At 46.4% G+C, this 22,290-nt stretch overlaps 1 protein-coding gene across 9 annotated transcripts in view; it reads left to right on the top strand.

The window, feature by feature from the left end:
- SLC15A2 (solute carrier family 15 member 2) overlaps nt 1-20,284 on the top strand; it is a 78,459-nt gene extending 58,175 nt beyond the window's left edge. For 7 of the 9 annotated variants that reach the window (XM_066999200.1, XM_048072225.2, XM_048072226.2 and 4 more), the window contains 8 exons: nt 488-613; nt 1,328-1,492; nt 3,880-3,926; nt 5,150-5,260; nt 6,648-6,744; nt 9,030-9,176; nt 10,220-10,324; nt 11,193-20,284. In XM_066999200.1, coding sequence (XP_066855301.1) covers nt 488-613; nt 1,328-1,492; nt 3,880-3,926; nt 5,150-5,260; nt 6,648-6,744; nt 9,030-9,176; nt 10,220-10,324; nt 11,193-11,363 — 969 coding nt within the window. In that variant the 3' untranslated portion in view covers nt 11,364-20,284. The remainder of the gene's footprint in view (nt 1-487; nt 614-1,327; nt 1,493-3,879; nt 3,927-5,149; nt 5,261-6,647; nt 6,745-9,029; nt 9,177-10,219; nt 10,325-11,192) is intronic. The other 2 variants (XM_066999198.1, XM_066999199.1) reach the window with 2 other exon arrangements.
- Nucleotides 20,285-22,290: the final 2,006 nt, after the last annotated feature.

The raw sequence follows: 22,290 nt of genomic DNA, 5'->3' as shown, positions 1-22,290 counted from the left end.
GCGTCAAGTGATGCAAAAGCACCAACTACAGACATGGAGCTGGACTGGGATTTCCAAAACTGCTTAGCTTCTGGCCTAATTCTTTTCCCAGTCACCGACTGCAGTGGGAAAACAATTATTCTGGTCCCTGCTTTTGAAATCTATCACAATTCTTCCTTTCTGACATGGCAGTTGGTTAAATCCAGGCACTTGGGAACTGTATAATGAGAGAGTGACACTGTTCTACCTGCCCAGCAGTTGTGTAGCCTCTGCATTTAGTGGTGTGAAGAGCAGCCTTTGTGAAGAAGGGTAGGTTGGCTAATGAGCTACTCCGAGGAAGCCTCCCTAAATAAGATTTATGCTCGGTTTTCTCTCAGTGCAACTTCTGATGAGGAAGGGATGGATAAGTGTCATTACAGAGAGGAAGACTGTTATGACTAAAAAGGAAGAGTTATTAAAACGTTAATAAAGCATACAGATGGCACTTAAAGCCTTTTATTTTAATTAGGAAACCGATATGCCTCAACTTGTCCCAAAAGAAAGTTTAATTCAGGTCCTGAATTTGGCAAAGAACCCTGTTCAAGTGACAATCCAAGACCAGGACCTATTTCAGCAGCCTGTGGAGGCTTTTCAGGTAAGTGTGTGTGTGGGGATGGCACACCTGATCTGCATCCCATTGAAAAAAGGGTGGGCTTTTTTTCAGACACTTGCCAATAAAACCCCCAAATGCTAGAGCTTGCTCTCTGCCACCTTAGAAGTGCATGGGAATGGCTTTGGAGAAGGAGCACACTATCTCTGACCAGACAGAAAGGGAAGTGTTCGGAGAAATATTTTCTTGACAAAGGATGAAATGGCTAAACACATTCACCTAGAATTAGGAATAAAGGAGGAATGTCCCAGTACGAGGCATTCAGATCACATCTCTCAGTGATCAGACACGATCCAGACATTGCTGTTGGGATCTGGATGGCATCTGAAAAGTATTTACCTGCAGAGGAAGAAAGAAACGGGAAGGTAGTTAACCGGGTATGGGCACTACAACTTGTTTCCTATTTCAGCTTCCAGGTTACTTCCAGGTCAGCCTACTCTGGGTCTCAGAACAGCAGGCCGTTGGCTACCAGCTGCCTGCCACATTTTAGATATGGTTTCACTGGGGCAGAGCAGGGCCAGGGAGAGGGTAGCTGTGTATGTAGAAGGTTTCCTGGCCTTTGGGTTACACCTGGCAAGGGAAGCTACTCCAGGCTCTGAGCTGAGCATCCTGAAGCCTTTCTCATCTTTCTCATGTGAAGAAAGTGTGGAGCCAAGTTTTGTTTTTTTTTTCTCTCTTTTTTTTTTTCTTTCCCCACAGAACCCAGCTGAGTACTCAAATTTGATATTGAATGGCGAGCAACAGAACCTTCACTTCATCCTGCAACATCAAGGATCGTCTCTCACTTTTAACTACACCGTGAAGGAAAAATCAGTATACAGCTTAATTGTTTTTGAGGCAGAAGGAAGCCTATCAAGTCGCCTAGTGAGTGTGGGAGTGAAGTGTAAATACAATATTAATTCAATGGCTGTGATGATACAATGGGTAATGGGGTAATAGGCTCATTAATTCATTTGCTCGGTTGCAGTGTCTGTCTGATTGCTCTCAGATGCTCTAAACCTGACTTCTTAGCTAGCGGCACTGGATCTGTACACATTTCTGCTGGTTGATTAATAGAGGCGTTATGGCATCTGAGAGTTGCTAGGAACACTTTAATCCAGTGAACGCTGCAGTGGGAGAGCAGAGTCATGCCTGCTGGGCAGCAGAGCTTGTGAAAGCTGAGGAAGCAGAGAACCAGAGATTTTCCCCAAAAGATGGTTCTATAAAGCAAAGATGTTAAAGAGGCTCTAGGGCTGGGCACGGAATAAAAGCATCAGAGGAATGACTCTGGGCTTAGTTATTACAAGTGTTTAGTGAAAAAGCACAGAAGGCCCATTTGTTTTGTTGAACAGAATAAATGATTAAGCTCATTTCCGGCTCTGCTGCAGAGCCGCCTTTGTTTGGACTTCTGTGTATTGCTGCAATAACTGTAGAGACGTATATGGGATATGTAGGGCCAGATTCTGATATCTTCTGAATGCAGCTGTATGCCAAGAAGCTCTCTTAAAATGAACGGTGTCATTTCACACTGTGGCAGGTGTGTATGTATGTGTAAATGCCATCAGAATCTGTCCTCGTGCTGAAACACCAGTTCTCTTACTCTCTTAGCAATTCCTCAGCCTCCTGCCTTGCAGAGTTGCCACTGCAAAGGCTTTCAATACTGTGTAGTAGGAATCGTGTAATTTGTTTTAAAAATGCAGAGTTTCAAGAATTTATTTTTTTTTCCTTTTTTTTTTCCCCCTTCTTTTTTATGGTTTGGAACCTGGGGCTCATTTTCACACAGTGCTGTTAAGTTTCCCTGAGACCCTGATGATTGTGTGCTTTTTCCTTTAGAAATTGATACTCATACACTGATCTTCATACAGTCTCCATGAAAAAGAAAGCCTGAGACAGGCTGAAGCAAAGCAACCTCTGAACCTCAGTACATCTCTGTGCTGCCCCAGCTATCTAGCCTGTGCTTGAATTAATGCCTACCTCTGGCATGGGCAGGCTTCCATGCAGCGCTGTTGGGTGATGCTATTGACTTGTCATTCTCAGCATGAGATAAGGGAGGTGTGGAAGACAGTGTAGTAAATTATACTGTCCAACATTGCAACACAAGGCAGGCAATGGCAGCATCACTGCTGTATTGTGGGGCCTGTCCTGGAGTGGCCACGGACCACGCCAGTTTCCCCCAAACCCATGCTAGGTTTGGATCCCCCTGCTCAGGTGAGGATGCTTTCTTGGAAGGATCCAATCTGAAACTGGTTTCTTCTCCTTTGTGGGTGCTTGAGTGGGCAGCAAATGAATTTGAGAGCTCTGGGGATCATTGATGAAAGCGAGTAATAATTTGTCTAGCGCGCCTGCAATGAACTAGAGTGTTAATCCCCATGCGCCTCCCACTGAAAGAAATGATGTTGTTGTTTATTATTTATTGCTCCCACATTTATTATTCACTATGGCTATTCATTATTTAGGGCATATATTATTTCTGTATTAGCATATCACACTGGAGTAGAATAGGCATTTTATAGGGATACTGAAATTTTGGATCCTTGCTTGGAAGCTCACGGTTTAACACCAGGAAGAAAGCGTGAAGAAAGGGCTAGAAAATTTGGCAACCAGGTTGCTAATCCAAGGATGTGCCTGCAGAGACTGCGACCACGAAATAGATCAGTGCATCGTGGTGTCTCCTGCTCTCTGCCTGCACCATGAGACATTTTTTTTTTTCTCTCTTGAGTACTGAAGGTCAGGGAAAACGTGAGTGATGCATGATGATCAGGATAGTAACCTAAGGTTCCCTGTTGGCTTTAGGCTCTGTGAAGCCAATGAGCAAGCCAAGAATCAAGCTCTGGAAGTTAGGCAATTTGCTGTTTTTGTAGGAATATGGCACCTGTGTTTGGTTTCAATTAATCACTGAAAAGTTAATGTGGATAATGCTCTGTTGCTATCTTCAGATTGAGACAAATACTTATGTTAGAAGGTGTTACATGCCTCAGTAGAAGGATAACTGGCTGAAACTCTGTAGCTTGTGTTATACAGGAGGTGAGAAGGAACATACGATCTCATCTTAAGCCCTAGGTGGAGCTGAAATTTTGCCATTGGTTTCATTGTACCAAGGCTTCACTTCTGTGGCCTGATATAAAGCTTATGTGAGAGTTCAGTCAATTTCCACAGGCTTTGTAACACGTGTAATTCCACAGGCACAGATATTTTCTCTTACACGTTGTTTATCAGGCAGTATTAATGCAGATATTTGATTTTTTTTTTTTCTTTTTTCTTCCCCTCTTTAGATTACAGACTTGAAAGCAAAGCCAGAAAATGGTTTGGCAGCTGTTAGGTATGAATGGCTCTTTTTGAGGATTCAAGGGAGGTGGGGTGAGGGAAACTGCTTTTGTCTAATACAAACTGTATGCACCATAGTCTAGGTGTTCTTGGGTTAGAATGTAGTCCATGCTTCTCCTGCAAGAAAAGGTTCAGGTGTCAGAGTGCTCGGAGTGTGCCACCTCCCACACTCACCACACAGAGCTGAACATTATTGCCATTTACTGCCTAGGAGAGGCTGGGCTGAGATGGCAACGTAAAAGATCCCCTCCCTTGGGAGGGCTATAAATTCATCTCCCTGTGTCCCATCTCTTTGGGAAAGAAAGGGAAGAAGCAATCTAGAAAGGAGCTGCTGCCGTTTGTCCTCTGCAAACTGGCCCAGCCCATGACATTCACTTATCTCATCTGACCTCACGTACAAATTTGTACTGAAGCGGATACAACGAGAACAGTATGTTCATAGCCCTGTGTTTGTGAAGGCTTCTACTGATTAAATAGCACCTTGGGGAATTGATCAATACCCGCAGGCAGGAACTTTTTTTATTTTTCTGTGAGCATTTTTGACAGAATCCCAGACCTTTCTGTTCAAAAATGTGAGGAGGTTTAACTAGGAAGACATCCTTTTTTTCCCTCTAAAGTTACTTTTGTAAAGCACTTGCCTATCTTCAGGGATTTCCCCTCCATTTTAACAACTGAAAAATGAAATATTTTAAAACATAGATCGAATTGAAAGTGTTTGGTTTCACTAACAGCCCCAAGCTGAAAGCCCCGTGCTTTCCCATGGAAGACTGTTTTGATGAAAACACATTATTTTGCTAGAAAACTCATTCCCACTAGTAGAAAGTCCTTGGAAAGTATTCCAGCATGGTGCACACTCCCATCAGGACTCCCACCTTTATAGTTTCCTGGGGGGCACTGGGGCTCTGTCCTCTTGATCATATGGGGGGGAATCTCTGAAGGTGTCTGAGAAGAGATTGCTGGTAAGTTCTACCTCACAAGAAGCTGAGGTCACTTTGACAGGGGAGAAAATAAGAGGGTAAAATTACACAGCAATAGGGAAGCTAATTTTTTATTGAAAAACTGGGCAATGAATCAAGCTAGTATTTTGGTAGCTTGCAGGACAAACTAGTATAAGCCTATGGACTTACAGAATGCTTTGGGATAGAGAGCGCACTTCTGAAGTGTCTCATGCTGTGCTTCTCCTGCCCTGTGTGACAACCTAATATGCTTTCATTGCAGATTCATTAATGGTTTGAGCCAAGATGTCAACCTCACCATTGACAGCAAACAGTTTGTTGCTGTTCAGAAAAACTACGGTGTTTCTGAGTACTTGCTGCTAGAGAGGGACAAGTAAGTTTCCCTTGTTGTGCTGAAGGTTCTTGGTGAAGCCTTTCCTTGGATACCATGGGGCTTTTCTCAGGCAAACAGCAAAAATTTCATTACTGTTGTCTTGGCATTTGGTTGTGTGGGCAGATGTTTGTAACAAAGCAGAATTATCGTCTCTGTGCAGAGCAGGTGCCCTGGACCACTTGTGTGTGTACAGAAGCACTATGCATTTCGCCTGCAAAGTGTCCAAGTCAAAGGATAGCAGATCAGTATCTCTGTGCATAATATCTAGTTGAATAGATTCAAGTTCCAAACGGTGCCTGGGATAGTTCCCTTCCCATGGCTGTTATTGCTCTGTTAAGATAAAATCATCGGGAACAGAGCTTGAAAACATTTCTGCTATGACATGAGTATAATGCCATCCTAATTTAGGCAATGATTTTCCTAGAGTCAGGTCAAAGGAATCTTGGGAACCCAAAAAGCTTTTAGAAGAAGTCCAAATACAGGGCTTAGCTTTCCCTGACCTATTATTCACACTGCGCGTGGGGTTGGAGGGAAGAGAATGTCCATTCCTGTGCAAAGTAAGGTGGGAGATGGAAAAGTCCCCTCTGCCATGTGGCACCTGCTCTATTTTGATATTCTCTCAGGCCTGAGCTCTTCGTGTTAGGATGCCCTCAGAGAAAGACCAATTCATATTCCAGGCCACGAGGTGTTGGTATGTGGGCTGGTAACATCGAGTAACATCACATGGCTTTGCAGACCGGGCTTGTTAGACAGGAGCTCCATATGGCCTTGGTTTGGCAGCACTGGAGTTGGCTCCTGGAGGGTATTTCTGGCCTTTGCAGTGTTTCAAAAGCCTCATGGCTTTTCTCTGCATCGGCTCCATCCAAGATACTTATTGCTGCAATTTAGAAGGATGTAGCAACCACTGTGGCAATGCTGTTGAGCATCTGTGCCATTTTACACATTCAAAATCAGAAGAACAAGTACGATGGCTAACTTGTCCTATTGAAAGGAAGCGACATGGCTTGTGGGTGTGTAGCTCTGATTTTCTGAAGGCTGCCTGAGCCTGGCTAACTTGTCTGGCCCTAGATAAGTGACTGGTTCCTAAAGGAGTGAAGAAAACTTTGAAAGTAAAATAAATCTAGGGGAAAAGAGAAATCCATGCCAGGAAGAAGCAGCATTAAAAAATGCTAGTAATAGCCTGGGTCATTAGGTGAACTCTAGTCAGGGTCTAAGTGTTTCTGAAAGGAAAATATGGCAAGAACTCTAGAGATCCTCTGACATTAACATGACTGCAGCTTTACATCCTTCATCCTCCCTAGTCCATTGTAGGGTCATTTTTGTTAGCTGTGCTTTGTGCTCTTCGTGAGAATAACCAGAAAATCCTGTGCTTCATTCTTGTATCTAGATACAACAATGGAAAATGCATAACTGAAATGGGGGAATTCACCCTGGACCTTGGGCTGCTTGACTTTGGCGCATCGTACACTGTTGTGGTAACTAATGTAGGTGACCTTGTGATGGTAACAAGTGCATTCTTCTCTGGTCTCTGGCAGTGCTTTTGTTCTTATGCCGGTGACTTTCACTTGCTTTCTCCGCTCAGCAAGAACTGGGCAGTAGCCATTTGAAGGCAGTCCATTACTCAAGGGCTAGTAGAAGGTTTTGGCACTTATACAAGCAAAAAGAACGGGTACTTAGTCCACCTTATGCTGTGATCTTGCCAGATCTTGCAAGCTACACAAGAAGTAAGGTATTTTCCTTGATGGAAATCCTCGATATAAAATCATGTGGCCTGCAGTTTGTGCCAGCACATTCCAAAGAGCTACTGCAGACACTGCCAAGAGCTAATGCTGCTTGTGGTCTCTAAAATACTGTACCTGGTAATACCTCACACCTGAGGAACTCTGCAGAAACAGTTTGCTTTATCCTCACATTTCACTTACTGACCTGAAGGCTGATCTTCCAAGGCCTGCAGGCATGCATGGGAAGAAGAAAAAGGCAACGTGCTGATGGAGGTTGGTGAGATTGTTCATCTGTTTTTCCTTCTCTTGCCCTGTACAGCTCATTTGGAGCTCAGTGTAAAGTCAAGGCATGGCTTTCTGAACAACCCAGGGGTGTGAACATCGCAGAGAGGGTGGAATCCTTTGCCTGCCTGCCAGCTTCTTAGGCGCGCTGCTCCAGCTCTGGTCCAGCTGGCAGGAGCCACGGAGATGAACGTGATCAGCTTAGTACCCACTTTAACCTTTCCACTGCACGGGCTCACAGACAAACCAGGTCTGACAGGGCACACTGCTAAGCTGCCCTCTGGGGCTTTGACTGCTGTGTTGCGATGAGCAGAGCAAAGTGCTGTCAGCTACTCCCTGGCAATAACATCTCCCTGTTGGGCAATTAATGGAATCTGTTCATGTCTGCAGAGTCCAAATATGTAGGGGGAAAAACATAGCTGCAAAACACCTGGCTTTTTTTTTTTTTTTTTTTTAACTCCAGTAGCTGGAATGGGATGCACAGTCCTGGAGGGAACAGGCAGATGCTGCCATCTGCGAGTGCAGAGATTTATGTACATAAAACACACACACACTTGAAGTGATATGGGCCAGACCCTACCTCTGTGGCAGCAAGCCTCTTTCCCCAGATGAGAAGCTGAGTTTAGTTTCATGAAGAATATTAGACTAAGAATATTGCCCCAGAGCCTCTGGTAACACAACTGAGTCAGGGCCAGATGAGGTAGGTGCATCGCACATTGCTGTGGGTAAGGATCCCACTTTGTGGTCCTATCTACAAAAATCCTTTTCGTAGCCGTGGCTGCTCAGGGGTGGCTCTGTGCCTCAGCCCCTCTGGGTCTCTGTTTTTCCATCTTTTGTCCTGTAGTTTCATTCTTCTGTAGAGAGTTAGTTTGCTCCAGGCCAAGATAATTTTTAATTGTTGCAGTGATTTGTACTGTGCCCTGCTCCTCTGCGGGGAGTGCTACATCCAATATCAAGAATCCAATACATTAGTCTGCTAATGTGGCTGAACTGTAATACTTAAATCATGGGGATGCTGCCTTCTACCCAACCTTCCTCAGCGTGTGGTTATAGTATGGTGCTTGTGACATTTGTTTATGGGCTAAAGAGCAATGCACAGCTCTCCTCTTTTAGCCTTCTGAAATACACTCCCTTGATTTGCCTCCATGCACGGTGATTAAGTACATTTCGTAAACATCCCTTGTGTTTTCCCATAATACTCCTTAAACATGAGGTTTTCTGCCTGAAGTCATTTTGACCTAGTGTTTTCCTCACTGCTTGTCAAATCTCTCTCTGACTCCCTGTGCATCAGAGGCAGTGCAAATTACACCTAGGAAAGCAAACAAAAGGAATTAGGAATACAGCTACGTTGACTATCTGAATACACCTGATATGGGACAGCCTATGCTACTCTTTGAATTCCTGAAATGGATTTGTTTGTGTGTCACCATTATACTAGGGGAGTTGTACAGCGCTGAGGAAATGGAAACAGTGGCCACGTAGGTGGAACGAGCCCTTGCCAGTCTGCAGTAACTCATGCAGCTCTCCCAGCCTGTGAGCTAGCTGGGACATTTGCATGCTGCCAGCTGTGCCCTGTGCAGTAGGAGTCAGCCCACTCCCAGCAGGCTTGGACATGGCAGGGATCAGACCCATAGTTTGCTTCCAGGTCAGAGCTTTGCTTCTGTCTTTGCTTTAAGCTTCATTTTAATAAATTCTCTGTTGCAGTCCAAGCTAGGAAGGATCTGATCTTTCAGCAGCTAATCAATGTGCCTTTGTTTTCCTGCTAGGTTTCTGGAGATGCTGTTAAGACATGGAAGTCAGAAGACATCAAAGCCAATAGTGTCCATATGGCTTGGCAGTTACCACAATACTTACTAATATCTGCTGGAGAAGTGATGTTCTCCATTACGGGTCTGGCCTTCTCCTATTCCCAGGTACTCCACTTAAAGATAAGAGGCTTACAATTAGACTTTGGGATTTATTCCTGCATCTGCCATTGACTTGCAACACGTCCTTTGGCATGACTTTGGCTTTCTAACAATGTTATCTGTTCTTCAGTTAAAAGTAGGATTATAAAGCAGCTTGCTGGGTGCCTTCAAGCTAAATTCATTCATACTCTGAAGATAGCTTTTCTCAATTATACTCAGGAAACCCCTTTTCTGGTAAAGCTGAGAAAACAGAACAGAAATGGATAGAAGTTAATTTTAATGGGAAAGCTCTGAATGCTGTAATGTCAGGTTTTCCTCCCAGCAAGAAAGTTTTTCTCCCAAATATTTTGGGTATGTATTTTTCAGTGAAAAAATTCAAAAGTATCTCAAGGACTACAGAGTGGCTTGGGGGCTTGGAACCTGCTTTAAGGTGAGAGATTGAAGGGGTAATGAGAATGCAGTGGATAATTTGATTGTGGTGTACTAGGTTGTCTGGGGAGAAGGTTTATGAGCAGAGAGGACCGAGATATTGCAAGATCAAAAAGCGGAAGCTACTCACATTTGTCCTTGGGGAGTACACTGCAGATGTTTATTAATGAGGGTGATTAATCTAGTGGGACAATCTGTTGTGAAATATAGAAAACCTTACATCGTCAGGAAACTTAACATCAGGATCCAGCCTCTTTTCCAAAGATGTGCAGCCACAGGGCACCAGGCTCCAAGCTTCAGAAGTCGTCGTGCGAGCCCCTGGGCTTCCCAATTTTACAATTTCAGCTAATGAAGGTCGGGGGTGATCAGGATCCAGCTCTGCAACAGCAGTGACTTTTCCTTCTTCATGTTACGGATGACATGTTTTGAAACCTCCTTATATGCAGCTGTAGGACTTAATAATGGAGGAAGCCCTGTGCAGAGGAAATTCCACCATCTCCTCCTAGGCTGGGTCCAGGGATGCTTGTACCTGGCAGGACGTCACAGGGAGGGGTGGTGGGTGAGCTGGGCATACGGGCAGAGCACTGCAGGCATTGACCAGGCCCTTCTTCTCTTTTCAGTCTCCAGCCAGCATGAAGTCGGTGCTGCAGGCAGGTTGGCTGCTCACGGTGGCCGTTGGGAATACCCTTGTGCTCGTCGTTGCCCAGGCTGCACCAATGGCACAGGTATGGTTTGGCGCTTTCAACAGAGCTAATGCTTTAAAACCGGCCCTGGGCGGTGCTTCTGGATGCCTGTGCTCTGGAGGCACAGCTTTTCTGCCCAGCCCCAGGCTCCTGCACAGGGTGCTGGCAGTCTGCCCCAGCTTCCTTCCAGCCAGGGCTCTGCTTAGCCCCTAGCAATGTTGCCCTCTGGAGCAGTGGGCCTCCCCAGGCCTCCCAGTGGCAGTGAGACAGACTCTGATAGTAGTGCTGGAGCTCAGCTCTAGACAAGCAGGCTGTTTTTGGGCCCGGAGCCTGGAGGTGATGCCAGCCGTGTGTTGCTGTTGCTTACCAAAGGCAGCTTGCCTTCACCCAGCTGGCCCGGTGGGCAGTCAGCCTCCTCAGGTGTCCTGCTGGGGAATCCTTGGGGCCAGCTGCCTGTGGCACCCCGAGACCCTGGGCTCTGCACTGGGAGGTTGTTTTGTGTAGGTTGCTTTCCTTGGCTGTCAGACTGCTGGGGTGATGGCATGAAGGTATGAAGTGGGACTTGGTTTTGGCTGACGGGACATTGCCTCTCCCAAAGGCATGTTGTGGGCAAAAAGCCCAGGTGGGTGTACTCCAGTCAGGGCAGGTTTGTAAGAAAAGGCTTAATGACACTAGCCCAATGTAACCAGTCTGTTTCAAGGTATAGTGCATATATTCATCATTACACTATGTGCACATGGCTTACCAGAAAACAGGATGAGAAAGTTTCTACCTTGTGAGCAGTCTTGGATGCTGGGAAGTAACTTTAACCTAGTGCTTTGAGAAGCACTTGGAAGTGCAAAGAAACCCTCTGGACTGGGAGTCTGGGATCTCCTGACCTGATGTGTTTTTTTTTCTTTTTCTATCCTAGTGGGCTGAATTTGTCTTGTTCACTGTTCTACTCTTTGCTGTGTGCATTATTTTCTCCATCATGGGATATTTCTATGTCAGTGTGGATCCAGAGGACCTACAAGAAAAGGAAGAGAAGAACCCCAGCAGAGGAAACATGATTAGTCTCGTTACTCAGAAAACAAAGCTCTAACACATCATGGGTTGGGATCTCTTTTTTTTTTTTTTTTTTAACTCGGTAGATGGTAGGGTGAAAGAAAGATGGGGACAATGTTATTTTATTTTAAGCACTGTAGTCTTTATTACTCAAAATGTAGCCACCATCTAAATGGGACAAAATAGCCCTCTATATAAACAGTAGGGGTCCTGAAATCAGAGCAAAATTCCCTGGGAAAGCTCGTCTGGTATTAAATGTGCTTATAAGTAAATACAGTGTAATTTAGAACCTGCCTATCTTCCTAAGCAAGGGATACTTTCCTATGATTTTGTTTTAAACATATATTTAGGGCAGCAGGGAGGAAGGGTGGAGGGCATGCCAGATGCCAGCAAAAGCTGGAGATGTTGGGGGAAAAGGATGAAAACCCAGTATAGGAATCAGGAAATAACAGAGATGATGGAAGATTTTTTTAATGCAATCATCACGGACTGGAAGAGTTACAATCCCAAAAGGTTTCATCATGTAACTCTCCTTATGAGTATTTCACCCCATTATTGCAAATTATGAATGGCCCTGATTTATGACTTTCAGCTCCAGGCCCAGAAGTAATAACAGGGAATTAAATGCTGCAGGCTCAAATATTCCCCAAACACTACTGAACAAGATATGCATGCTACCATCTCGCTAATACACGTTTTTTCTTAGAAGTTTGCAGCGACTGATAGTATTCTTTGATTAGACATGATTAGAGAATTGGTTTATACTTTTTTACTTCAGGAATCCAGGCAGTTATTTGCCATCTTAAGCTTATATTGGACATTTCCTTTGACAGTACCTGCCACTGCAAGTTAGGGTATGGCTGTTTTCTCATCTCATGCTTCAGTTATTCCCCACTGGGAGACACACTGCAGCAGTTTCTATAAAATTCCAGGTATCCCGCAGTGACTTAAACAAGGATGCGCTTTATCATGTTTTTTTTTCAGTCTACAAAATGAGACCATGGCATATGAGATTTTCCTACCTGATTTTCTGTCTCTCTACCAAACTTTGGATATCGGTATTTTAGCAGAATTGTGATATAACTGTCTGATTTTCCTTCCTTACATGAAGCTGTGGTGGTTGTTGTTCTGCATTAGAATTATTTCAACCATTGCTGATGTAGTAAAACTCCCAAGCCAGTCCCTGCCTTCCTCTGCCACTCCAAGGCTGCAGTCGGGCCAGGTATGGCTTACTTTACAAAAGGGCTGTCAATAGGATTTTCAGGTTCACAGAGAATAGATTTTTGATGATACTTTCCTCTTCCAACTTGGCATTGGTTATATCATGAAATACACGTTTAATTTCACTCCTGTTCAGGGTGGTGCTAGGGAATATGCTTACCTTGACATCTCTGGTACTTTAATGTGCTCCTGTGTGTGTGTGTTCTTGAATAAGACTGAGAAAACCCCACGTTTTGGTTTGCACCTGGAAGACTCACAGTCTCAGATTGCTTCCTTTGCTTACCGTCCTAAATGGTCGTGAGCTTGCACTACGAGTTCTGCATCAGCTCCTGCCTGCTGTGAAATAACATCTGGGTCTTGCGCCAGAGGGGGTCCGTTGTCTCAGATAAATGACAACAGGCTGCGGGTGTGCGCACAGAAACGCTTAATGTGGTTCAGTCGATGCAGAGCCATTTATTAAGCTGTGGTAGCTGCAACCGGGCAGCTGAACCCTGCGACTCAGTGGGGAATGAAGGGCACTGAAAGCCATCTATTAGGCCATCTGACCTGCTCCTCAGAAGCCAAGCGAGGGTTATTCCCTCTGCTCCTTTCTGATATTGTTCTCTAGCCATGAATCTTTGTGTATGTTCTTTCTCCTCCAGGCATTGTTGTTTTCCAAATCCTGTTTTATGATACACTGAGAATCAGCTCAGAGGCTGCTGAATCACTCTGCTATGATGCTGTTTGACTGGCTTCCAATTTGAAGCGCTAATAGAAAGCATTTCTTCCCCCCACTTCCCCCTGCAAGCAAAACAGAAAACCCCAATCTGAAGGAATGGACAGGCTCCAGTAGCACTGAACAGACACGATTTAGAATTATTGGAGCATTTAATTTTTATAATCCTTGAATTTGGAAGTGTGCTTGGGTTCGAGGGCATATGTGGTGAAAAGACAACTGAAAATTATTGGAGCACTTTGCTTGGGAAGCACTTGGTTCATCACAGCTCAGAGTGGCATGAGGGAAAGCGAGGTGCTCAAAGGATGTGATCTTTAAGACTGCATGGGCTCAAAAACCTCTTGATTTTTATGTTTTATTTCCTTACTGGCGACATTACCAGAAGCTGTCACACACTCTGAGCTTAATTTAAAGGAATCATTCCAAACTCGTAAAAGATACATTTAGGATGTCATCTGTATCTGCTTTTTAGGCTCCTGATGCCAAATTGTCCCTTTCCAAACATCTCTGTGCTCCAAACCATCACCATAATGCTGGGGGGGGAGAAAAATTGCAGTTCGCAGTTGGGAAGGTTACGAACAGGAAGCCAACGGTGTAAATAAAGTGCTAACATGAGGGTGGGGGCTGCTGCTGCAGCCCCTCTGGGGAATCTTTTGCCCGAGGGAGTGGAAGGCTCTGCTCACGTTTCTCTCCCAGCTGATGCAGTTACCCCTTCCCCACCTGCCCATCGTCACCTGTGGGAGGTCAGTTCCCCCTCCGATCCAGCTGCTCGGTTGCTGGCAGGGCCGTTCCTCACTGCCTCTGCTGCAGCTGTAGAGCTTTGCTAGCTGGGCCTGTTTATCTGAAATGTGCCAGCAGTTTGGAGGGATTTTCCCTGGGCATGCTGACAGACAGCGAGGACCAGGCTGGGGGCTGTAAGGAAGAGCTGCCCCTGCTGTAGCTGCGGAAGGTTGCAAAATGGCACATTCAGCGTAGCACTTCTATTTGATATTCACAGCTCTGTCCTAGGAGCCCTTTCATCACCTTCAAATGGACTCAGGGCACTATTGAAGATTTCAGACCTGATTCTGTGGGGTATTGAGGTCTCCGGGTTCTTCTTATACACTGACAGCCCAGGCACAGGGCCACACTCGGCTTTTAACACCCAGTTTTAGAAAAATACTGCTTACTCCTACTGACTTTGGATCAGAGGGGGAAGCCCAAACTGTGCTTGTACGTGTAAAACTGTGTGAACCCCTGAAGGGAAGCAGCAGCCTGCTGCCTGGCCGGCTCTGGCTGTCACAGAGGGGACTCCCAGCTGATGGGGGAGTTTGCCCTGCAGCAGATTAGGGGAAGCTCACACAGGCTGTTTCGGAGGCTGACCTGCAGAAATGATCATCTCCGGCTAAGGGACGGTAATGAGCTGATGAGGTCCTCCAGGGACAGTGCTGCACAAGCCTGCGTGGAGATTGCAGGGGTTTGCTCCGCTGTGGAGGTGTGTGTATTTGTTTTTCTGAAGGACACGTTCTGCTCAAGTTTTCTTTTAGTGCAGCAAACTTCCCTTCAATTGCACTGGCTGTTGTCCAACATGTTTTTCCCCTTAGCAGGTTTTAAGTGTGGCCTGTGTTACTTCCTTCCAGTTTTGCATGAGATAAGCATAAAAATGAGATTTCAAACTCAGCAAAACAACTTCTTGGCTATGAGCTCCTTAAATTTACCTCTTCTTTCTGAGGCGCCAGGGCATCGTTAGGTAGCAAGCTGCTCTGTGCAGCTCAAGGGGTTTGCATCTCTCTTCTTCCCTCTCCCTTTCCCCACAGTCCCATTATTCCAGAAGCTTTTTTTTTTTTTTTTTTTTTTTTTTTTTTTTTTTTTAAGGGAAAAAGAAGCATCACTAACACCAAGGAGAGGCTGTTCTTTCATTAGGCTGAGTCCACTCACATTTTCAGGATCTGGCTCTGGCTCTCTTACCAGGGTGACACACATACTGGTTCATTTCTGCCTGGTCTGCCCTAACCGGAGCTGGTGTCAGCACCCAAGCCCTCTGAGCACCTCACGAGGTGGCTGCCAGCACCCAGAGGCACCTGGGTGCCTCACACTAACTCCTCTGTAGAAGAGGGGTAGCCCCGTCCTCTTGGCTGTCGCTGTCCCCTCAGGAGCCTTAAGTGGAGCTGGGCCAAGGTAGCTCGGGGCAGGGCTCACCTTGGGGGAAGACGTGGGTTCCCTCAGCAGCGACCCAGGTGTCAGCTTTATCGTGAAAGTGAAACGTGAGCGAGGGAAAAGAAGAGTGCAGTGGCAGGAGGAGGAAGAGGAGGCTGTGCTCCTGGTGCTGTGCCCACCATCCATGGTAGCCACCACCTTGGCTTCCCCTTGGGACAGAAAAGCCAGACGAAGGTGAATTAAGGACAGGGGTAGCACAGGATGGAGAGCTAGACGGGGATGGTAACCAGCAGGTTTAGTTAGGGCCACACGCAGAGGAATAATCTCCTCTCCTCTCTGTGTTGAATTTCTTTTCCTAGCCACAAGAAACCTTTTCTAGCAACAGCAGCTTAAACCTGGGAGTTCAGCCTCATGGCAAATACCACAGCTGCTGGCTTTTGGATGGTACCAGGCTCTGCACTTTGTTAGCACGTGTAATTGTGATATGATTTAAACAACAGCGTTTAAAAAAATGTTTCTGGCTCCAGCTGGTTTTACTCTAGTCCTTCATGTCAACACGTGTGATAAACCTGTCACGTATGAGGAGATCTTGTGAGGCCCTTGGGTTTCCTCAGCAATTTAGAAAAAAAAAAAAGCAAAATCAGTGAGGCTGCCGAAGTCCGAGCTGTGGCATTGCTTCCCTGGGGCTTTGTAAGGCATGCTGCCCATGGGCTTTGTAAGGCTTTTCCATCTCTTGCAAAGTGCTTCCCAGAAAGACAAAAATGGGGGATCCTTAAATTTTTGCCTTGAGGAGGGCTCATTCCATGTTACAGGAATTGCATGAAGGAAAAGAATTGTTTTACTTAAAGCTTCTCCTTCCTTGCCATCTCAGGTGGTCACTAAGGAAGCAAACAGGCTGTCTCTTAGTGAGCTTTGGATCAAGCAGCTGCTGCATCTCCTGAAGCTCTTTCTATGCTGTGTTTCACCAGAAGATCAACATTAGCCTGCCTCAGGTATCTGTAGACCAGAAGATTGCCAGGACACGGAGCAGCCACACCACAGGTTCCCACTGCCAGTTGATCAACTCTGATCTCTCGTTTTTTAATGAGTAGTTTTAGCAGCTGTCCTGCAGGGCTCAGCCAGAACTGACCTAAATTTAGGGTAAAACTTAGGACCTGAGAGACTCTTAGTCAACAAGGTAAACAGCAAAACTCTCAGAAACACCGGTTTAATTAAAATTGTAATATGCTTGCAGAAAGTCAAAACCCAAACCAGAATGTAGCAATTCAGTCTGAGCAATGAGGAGCTGCAGCTGGAATCCAGCAGCGTGGCAACTGGCAGCCCAGCTGAAGGCACAAAAATCGAGCAAACATTACTTTTTAGATACATATTTTTTTTCTCGTGGCATATGCGGCTCAGTCTGTTTGGCCTGTCCAGTTCGACGTACCCATGTGTGTAAGGAAAAGGAGCCAAAGTGACCTGCAGAAGAGGGTTGTCCTGTGTCATGCTGCCCACGTGGCTGAGGCCAGAAAAGCTTCTCACCCACGGCACCACTGTGTCTGGGCAGGAACCACACAGAGCCAATTATCTGGGTGCTAACAGGGCATTTGCCCTTGGTTGCTTTGGCTCTGGCCTCTTGTGAGAACCTCATGTGGCCCTACACATCATGTGGAGGCAGGTAATTCAGAAGCATACATTATTTATGGTCAGGCTGCTCTTTCCAGCCTCCCACAGTTGCTGGAGGCTCTGGAGCTGCAGAGCAGAGCTGATCCTCCTGGCACGGGGACCTGGGCCAGCTCTGCCCACCCGTGGTGGGCACTTTCTGCTCCTTCTTCTTCCAGCTCACGGGTGACTGGTGTCTCCCAGACCTTGCCACGTCGTGTGCAATGCTAAAAGCACGCATGTACTATATGTACAGTGAGGGGCACTTTTTCCTGCCTGCCTGCCTTGCAGGTGTTTTCAGCAGTCCCTTTGCGGGCACCAGGCAGCCAGAGTAATGTTTGCATTTCACCCTTTGCTGGCTGCTGGCTGTAGCTTTTCTTTTGGAGCTCACGTCTCTGTTTTTCTTCTGTTTTCCCCCCAAAGGTTGTTCTGAGCACCTGCACTCTCTGCGTGAAATAAATAAATGGCCCTGCCTGTTTGCTCTCAGATGGTCCATCCATCTTTGGTGGAGCTGTGAAGAATCCCCCCGAGCTAACGGTGCCAGTAGAGTCCTTCGCATCCCCACCGGGGGACTTCCTTGGCCCTTCTTTGCACCACCCGTCTGTACGTGCTGGTTGAAACCCCGGGGTTGTGCTTGGTTTCTCTCAGCCTGCAGCGCTCCTCGAGCTGCTGTAATGCAGGCTCCGAGTTCCCTCTTCTGTTGGAGCTGAAAACTATTAAACGCCACCGAGTGCCTCACAACCAGCTGGTTTTGTGCAGCAAAGGCTCTGATGTCAGGCTGCTCTCCCCAGAGCTCCTTCCTTCCCCTGGCTCTGCGTTTCCTTACTTTCCTTGGACTCATCCTCTCTGGCCCCTCCTTGCTGAGTCTCACAGTAGCAATAACTCACTCCACGGGAGCTTCTGCCTCCAAAATTTTTTTGACCGGTCTCATGATATTATTCATGGTGACACCCACCACGGGGTTTATCTTGCCTCTTCAGTCTCCAGAGCTGTTCCAGGTTTCTGCTGTGATTTCTCTTCCTTTCTCTCTTGCCAATTTCGTTTCCCTCGTCGTGGCTTCCCATTAGCAGTGCCGTGCTTGGAGGCCAAGTGCCCTTCATGCCGCAGATCTGCAGGCAAAGTAAACTCAGCAAATCATTAGGGCAGGCTTTGACGGCTGCTATCTTCATCAAAGACTGAGATTAAATGAGGCCCCTTTGATAAACTGAGCTGATAGGCCAATTTGGCTTGCGCACGTGGTACTACGGGCCTCATGGGGCTTGTGATTAAAAGACATAAGAGAATGCAATTATTTAGAGAGCTACGGGGAGAAGTCTGCAACTCACTGGTCTCTTCTTTGTCAGAACAAAAGAGGAGCCTAGTTCTGCAGGGTGGCAGGCAGCCCCAGGAGGTGTCGGAGAGCCTCTAATTGCGGGGGGAGGCGAGGGCACGTTGGTCTCCTGCAGGTTTTGATGCATGTGGTGACGCTGCGGGCGGGATGCCGCTCCGACCATTTCGGTCCCCAAGGTACTTGCTCCAGGAATGAAACCTTGTCCCCTTTCACATAGGTGGCTGCTTTTTCTCTTTCTACAGTCTCTCTCTCTCTCTCTCTCTCTCTCTCTCTTCTTTTTTTTTCTCCATCTAAACTGTGGTTGTCTTTGATTGCAGCAAGATAGATTTTGTCTGGGTTTCTTTGCCGGATTCTAATCAAATCCTGACCTGCACCGGGAGCTCAGCGCAATCTGGCTGACTTCCTGCATCAAATCCTCAAGCCTGGGGCTGGATCCTGACCCACTAAGAAAAGCTCTGTTAGCTTAGTCTCTGAATCAAGCCCTGAAGATGAGAAATGTCTGGCTGGACACAAATACAATTTCCTTTTTTTTTTTTTTTTTTTCCTTTCAGGTTACTGAGTCAGAGCTGGATGGCATGTGCAATTGCAGTAGGGCTATTCTTTTGTCTTCTTATTCCTGTTACTTTTTCCTTTTCATTTTCCTCTTTTCCCTTTTCTCTTTTCCTTTTCCTATTTCTCTTTTCTTTCCTTTTTTTTTTTTTTTTAATTTCCTTTTAAAGGAGCATTCATGCTGCATTTTAATTTAGAATACATCCAAATTAGAATTTAGAATACATCCAAATAACTTGAGCTCAAATTGATCTTGTTTTTCAGCCAGAAAGCTTGTTTTTCATCTATTATAATAATAAATGTGCTATTGATAACAGTTTAGGTGCAATTCAGCAAAGCTTTGCAGTGCACACCAGCTCTGGAGGGCCAACATTTTCTTATTATCCATTATTGATATGACACTTCGCAAATATTTTACAAACAAATTAAGAGGTTTTCCTTGTGCCCCTCTTAGTTTGCAATCTCAGTCTTTTTGACAGCTGAAGTCGGTATTAATGATGACCTTGTTTAAAACAGTTGTTCGCTAGCGGGTTTCTTCTCTGAACCTACAAGTGCAGTAAGGGAACTTGCGCTGGCACTTTCAATTAAATCCCATCCTCAAAGCAAATTTTTTAGCTTTATTCTATCCAATTCTCCTAAGCAGAAATCGGATTTGCTTGGTAAAGTGCTTAGACCTGTTATTCATTTATTCATTTACGTAGTCATTTTAAATATAGAAGCTTAACATGAAGTGCTGGCAAAAGGAGCTCTTTTTCTCTCCCAGTCCTGGGCTTGCTGGGCCTGCTCAGCCTGTGAGTGCTTTACGAGGCTGGTCCTGTCTGAGCACGAGCTTGGGAGCGAGGAGACCACCCTGAGCCTCTGTAGAAAGGAGAGATCCAGAAGGAGGTGCTTGGGCCTGGTCCTCACTGCGGGTCCTCACATCTGCCCGGGGAAGGCTGCTCTGCAGCAGGTGGCTGCAGGGGATGCAAGGAGGGTGCTGCACCGCGTGGGAAAGCCCCGTGCTTCCCCCTGGGTTTGTTCAACCAGCGGGGAAGCTGTCACGGAGACAGGGGCATCTTCCCGGGGAAGGGAGCAGCAGAATAGAGGCTCAGAGAAAGCAGGAAACAGCCCCTTCGGGGCACGTGCTGGGCGCTGGGCCAGGCGCTGGGCGCCGTGTCATTTCTGCCCTGCGGCTCCTGACCGTGGGCTTCGCGTGCACAATGCAGGAATTCACTGGGGTGCGAGCCAGGCGCTGGGGATGAGGAGTGAGCTTGTTCTCCAGAAGAATCACCTTTTGTTAGCAGAAAATCTGTGAATTGGGTTCCCCAAGGGAATAGTGTTTGAAAAGCACAGATGATTAAAAGATAACACTTTTGAGAGTTTTTCATTTTTGTGTGTGGGGGTGTGTTTTTCTTTTTCTTTTCTTTTCTTTTTTTTTTTTAATTTCCCTTTTGAGTTTGGAAGCTGGATGCCACATACAGGTTTCTCCACACCCGACCTGGAAAGAATATATTTGTTTTAATGCAGCAAAACCCAAGAGTCCCCTTAAAAGAGGAGCCCCCAGGAGTTGTGAAATGCCAAACGTCATGCCAGCAAAAATGTCTGAAGTTGGCAACTCCAAGCGTAGCACATCACATTGGTCTTAAGTGAAAAAAAATAAAATAAAAAAGCCAAATCAAACAAGACTTGATGGAACGGAATAAAAACAGGCAAGCACCACAGCTTGGCTCGAAATAATACATTAATAGAGAGTATTTCTTCATTACTTTTTATCTGATAAGCAGTTAAACCACAGGCTCATGTTGAGCACAGCCCCTGGGAGCCCCCTGCTAAGTGCCCGTCCCCATGTGCAGGGTGAATCGCATCGCTCGCTTCCTCTGGACACGGCGGCGTGCTTCAGCGTGTCTCCACACGTGTTCTCAGTCCTGGAACAAGCCCCACTGCATGGGTAGTTCAGCCTGGTGTTTAAGCCTTCCTCCCGCTTCTTTTTAAGGCTTGCTTAACACTTTTTGAGTTGGTATTCCCAAGCTTCTTCTGGCTTGGGAATACAGCTGTGGATGTGGTGTATCTCTTAACCCCCCTCTTCTGCTGCGGGGGGTTAAGGCTTTGAGAGAAAACAGCCTGGTGTGCAGGTCTGGGAGGTGCAGCTTCCAGCTGGACACACCGAGGATAAACCAGCTCCAATTACCTGCTTTGCTTGCACCGACTGCTGTGTATCACATGTCAAGCCAGCCACAAGGAACCAAACTATTCAGCTGCTTTCTCATAATCATTAATTACAAAGATACCATCACTCATGTTTGTCAACTATGAACCATCCTTTGATAATTGATTTATTTTCTTTCAGTTCAGGGAGTTGTAATGCTGAAGCTGCAAACAGTGCTGGCAAGAGATGCTGGCAGGGGCCCAATCCTGCGGGCCTGAGAGGGTGAAATCTCCCTTTTGTCCCATGAGACCAGCGCCAGGCCCAGGTCTACATCCCCCCATCCTCTTGGCCACCCTGCCCGCTCTCTGGGAAAAGCCCAAAAGCCAAACATGCAGAAGGTCAGGCAAGTATTTGATGCTCTGACAGTCAGCTTAGGGAAAAGCTTTCACATGAGGAAGGTGTCACTCCAAAAGCTACCTCTGGCATCTTGAATGCCCCAAAATTTTGCTGGGATCCATCAGTTCTGGGTACTAATTTCCCCTGTCCCCCTTCCCCACCTCCAACATGTTTATGGGCAGCGAGGGGGGCTGTTATCCCCCTTCCCAGAGCAACAGCAGCAGGAACGGGGAAATCCCCGTCCATACTTCTGGCCTGCCCTGGTTCATCCTGCTGGCACTGGGCCCTCCTTACACATCTCCACCTTTTCCTGTTGCTGGAAAGGGCAGCAAAATGGGACAGGAAAGGAAAAGCCCTCCAAAGTTGCTCTTCCCACCAGGGTCACCTGCTGCCCAACCTGGTCTGGAGCCTGAATTACCGACAGGACTTGCTAACGGAGCATCTGGGACGGTCTTGCACTATTTTCTCCCATAACTGCTTTCTGGACAGATGCCTCCCAGCTGGTCGGTCTCCTCAGATGTGCACGTGTCCATGCGTGTGATCAGATCACTGATAGATGCTTCGCAGCCATCTGGATGTAGGGGAGAAATGACAAATCCTTCCCCCCCCCCTGCTGCCAGCCATACCTTCCATGAGATATTGATGAATGGGATCTTTATTGGCTGCTGGGCTAATTAAATAAAAGTTGCATCAGCTTCTAGCTGACAGGCTCTAATTGCTTCTGAGCAGATTTTGAGAGGACCAGATGAATAGGAAAATAAACGGAAACGGCGTGGATCGGATCCAAGGAGGTATCCGTTTCTGACGGGCTGGGAGTTTGTCCCACCTTTCCCTGGGGCCTCCTGAACTGT

Source organism: Anser cygnoides, chromosome 6 (genome assembly GCF_040182565.1).
Source record: "Anser cygnoides isolate HZ-2024a breed goose chromosome 6, Taihu_goose_T2T_genome, whole genome shotgun sequence".
Taxonomy (NCBI): domain Eukaryota; kingdom Metazoa; phylum Chordata; class Aves; order Anseriformes; family Anatidae; genus Anser; species Anser cygnoides.
The sequence above is the reverse complement of the archived record's forward strand: the minus strand, read 5'-3'. Positions and strand labels throughout refer to the sequence as shown.